The following is a 2,719-nucleotide window of genomic DNA, read 5'->3' on the forward strand; positions in this document are numbered from 1 at the left end:
GCCACGAGAACCAGCCACCTCCTGAACATGCTACATAACAGCGACCTGACAGTGAGAGAGACGGCTCGTGCATCTCTTATACAACATCTTAACAGGTGCAAAGTTCCAGTCGCCAGGGAGGGTGAAGAGCAGTTTTTGGGGTTTCAAATTAAAAACAACGGCAAACTAAACATAAAAGCTGCGGGATTCGGGGTGCGATCTGATTGGCTTGATCTAAACGATTTATGTAATCGTATGGGATTAAACCTGAAGTGGGCGAGACCAGACAGCGCACCAGTGGCGCTTCAAAACGTTGTAACAGACCCACTCACCTACCCCCGCGTCACTTACAAACTCCACAACACGTTACAAGAGCTACCAACTGAAAGCGCGAGAGCAGCCATACTCAAAATTTGGCGATCTCAGAGCGCAGAACATTGGACAGGTCTCAGGCTACAAGGGAAACTGACGTGTTTACCATACGCAAATCACTCCTTGTCTCGTACTATAGAGGGATTTCACTGATGTCACCCGAAACCGGAAGTAAACAGACCCTGCACCATTTTGGAAGACCAACAAACTCGTGATTAGAGGGAAATAACGGCAGCGATATGTGAACCCACGAGAATAAAGTGGAGTGGCAAACGACTTCAACAAACAAATCTGAGCTGTTTTATTTATGATTTATTGGCCCAACAGTAGACTTGAAAGAAACCTGTGTGAGACTTGGCAAAAAACTGTGGATATAATGGATAAGTCTGTGCATGATCTGTGGACACTTTGAGGTAAGCAAACGCAAGAAATTCAGATTTAAAACATGCTAAATTGGACCCAAGTTGATAACTGTATGAGGAGCAAGCCTCCCAGACTTCTACAATTTAATAATAATAATAATAATAATAATAATAATAATAATTTAGGATGGTTTGGGGCTTGCTCTCCTTCCTATTATATAAATAAAGCATAGTTGTTGTGTAGGCATATATCATAAATACATATGTATAATGGATAAATTAACCTAAATTATGTATACCTTAATAGTAACAAAAAGTATTAATTTTTCAACTGAAAAGATATATTATTAAAAGATATCAACAAGATTACCTTGGCCATAACTATGTGTAGGTTATTCTTAATAACAGCTGTAATATCACGAACCAAGCCACTAACAACATAATTGTAAGCCTGTAGCCCTTTGTAGGCTTTCAAGTCATCAGCAGTGTAGGCACTGGGTGTAAACAACAAATAGTTTACAATGTCTGGGTAGCAAACAGATGGCAGAATTGGTGTCCGGTCCTCCTTATATTTCCATTCTCCCTTGCCCCGAGTCTTATCATATGGGTCAAACCCATCAATCACAGCCAGTTTCTCCACATACCGTGCCCTTTCTGCAGCTGGTAATGTACTCAACCAGAATTGTCATCCATCGTGTCACTTTACTCTCGCTCGTACTTTGTTTTATATTGTGAGTGCATGTACTTGGTCTTCCAATATGGCGCCTAACAAAATCTCACGGCGCGGTGACATCATGCGGTAGCCCTCTATATACAGTGAACCCTCGTTTATCGCGGGGGTTACGTTCCAAAAAGGACCCGCGATAGGCGAAATCTGTGAAATAGTCAACTTTATTTTTTTACAACTATTATACAATACAAATGTAAAGCATTTGTTTAAGAAATTTAAAAAAACGTTCTTGCAAATAACTATGACAGTTTTTAATACTTTTAAAATAATAATACTGTAATAATACTGTAAAATAATATTTTTAATAATGAATACGAGGTTGGGCGGCATGGTGGTGTAGTGGTTAGCGCTGTCGCCTCACAGCAAGAAGGTCCTGGGTTCGAGCCCTGGGGCCGGCGAGGGCCTTTCTGTGTGGAGTTTGCATGTTCTCCCCGTGTCCGCGTGGGTTTCCTCCGGGTGCTCCGGTTTCCCCCACAGTCCAAAGACATGCAGGTTAGGTTAACTGGTGACTCTAAATTGAGCGTAGGTGTGAATGTGAGTGTGAATGGTTGTCTGTGTCTATGTGTCAGCCCTGTGATGACCTGGCGACTTGTCCAGGGTGAACCCCGCCTTTCACCCGTAGTCAGCTGGGATAGGCTCCAGCTTGCCTGCGACCCTGTAGAAGGATAAAGCGGCTAGAGATAATGAGATGAGATGAGATGAATACGAGGTTAGACACATTGCGACTCACGCGTATTTCACAGTCCCTCTGACTGTGCCTCTTCGTCCTGACTCCGCTCCGCTGTAGCATCATTTTCTGCTGAAGGCTGTGGTGCAGGTGTCTTTTTCCGAGAGAAGAACATAGTTATGGGTAGTTGTTGGCACTCTTTTTTCTTCTGGGCAAGAAGATTCTTGTAAACAGACATGCCACCTTCGATTATATTTGAAAACTGTAACGAGCGACACATCAACGGGTCCCATTCTTGTGCCACTCGCTGAAGTTCAGTGGCCATTCTCACCATGGTTGTCAAGCGACCAAGTGTTAGTCCATCTTCCTCATCTTTATCAACACTTGTGTCCTCTTCTTCCCCTTCTCCCTCATCCTCGCTTGGTGGCTTTGTCATCTCTACCAGGTCTTCATCAGTCAGCGGAGCTGTGTGTGCATCAATCAGGGCATTAATTTCATCAGGAGTCATGTCATTAAAGCCGTCTCCTCCAAGCTGTTTAGCTAGATTCACAGCTGTATCTACCGCAGAGTGATGGATCTCGTCAAGGGAGACTCCGGTCGGGTTTTGCA

General features: G+C 43.6%; 1 protein-coding gene across 1 annotated transcript in view; it reads right to left on the minus strand.

Annotated features, from left to right (window-relative positions):
• Positions 1–2,232: 2,232 nt before the first annotated feature.
• The window catches only part of LOC132873769 (tigger transposable element-derived protein 1-like), a 1,778-nt gene continuing 1,291 nt past the window's right edge, over positions 2,233–2,719 (minus strand). The window contains exons 1-2 of the mRNA XM_060909572.1: positions 2,354–2,719; positions 2,233–2,264 (exon numbers count right to left, since the gene is read on the minus strand). The exon at positions 2,354–2,719 is cut by the window's right edge and continues 1,291 nt beyond it. Of these exons, the coding sequence (XP_060765555.1) occupies positions 2,233–2,264; positions 2,354–2,719 (398 nt within the window). The remainder of the gene's footprint in view (positions 2,265–2,353) is intronic.

This window comes from Neoarius graeffei, chromosome 25 (genome assembly GCF_027579695.1).
Source record: "Neoarius graeffei isolate fNeoGra1 chromosome 25, fNeoGra1.pri, whole genome shotgun sequence".
In the NCBI taxonomy this organism is placed as follows: Eukaryota; Metazoa; Chordata; class Actinopteri; order Siluriformes; family Ariidae; genus Neoarius; species Neoarius graeffei.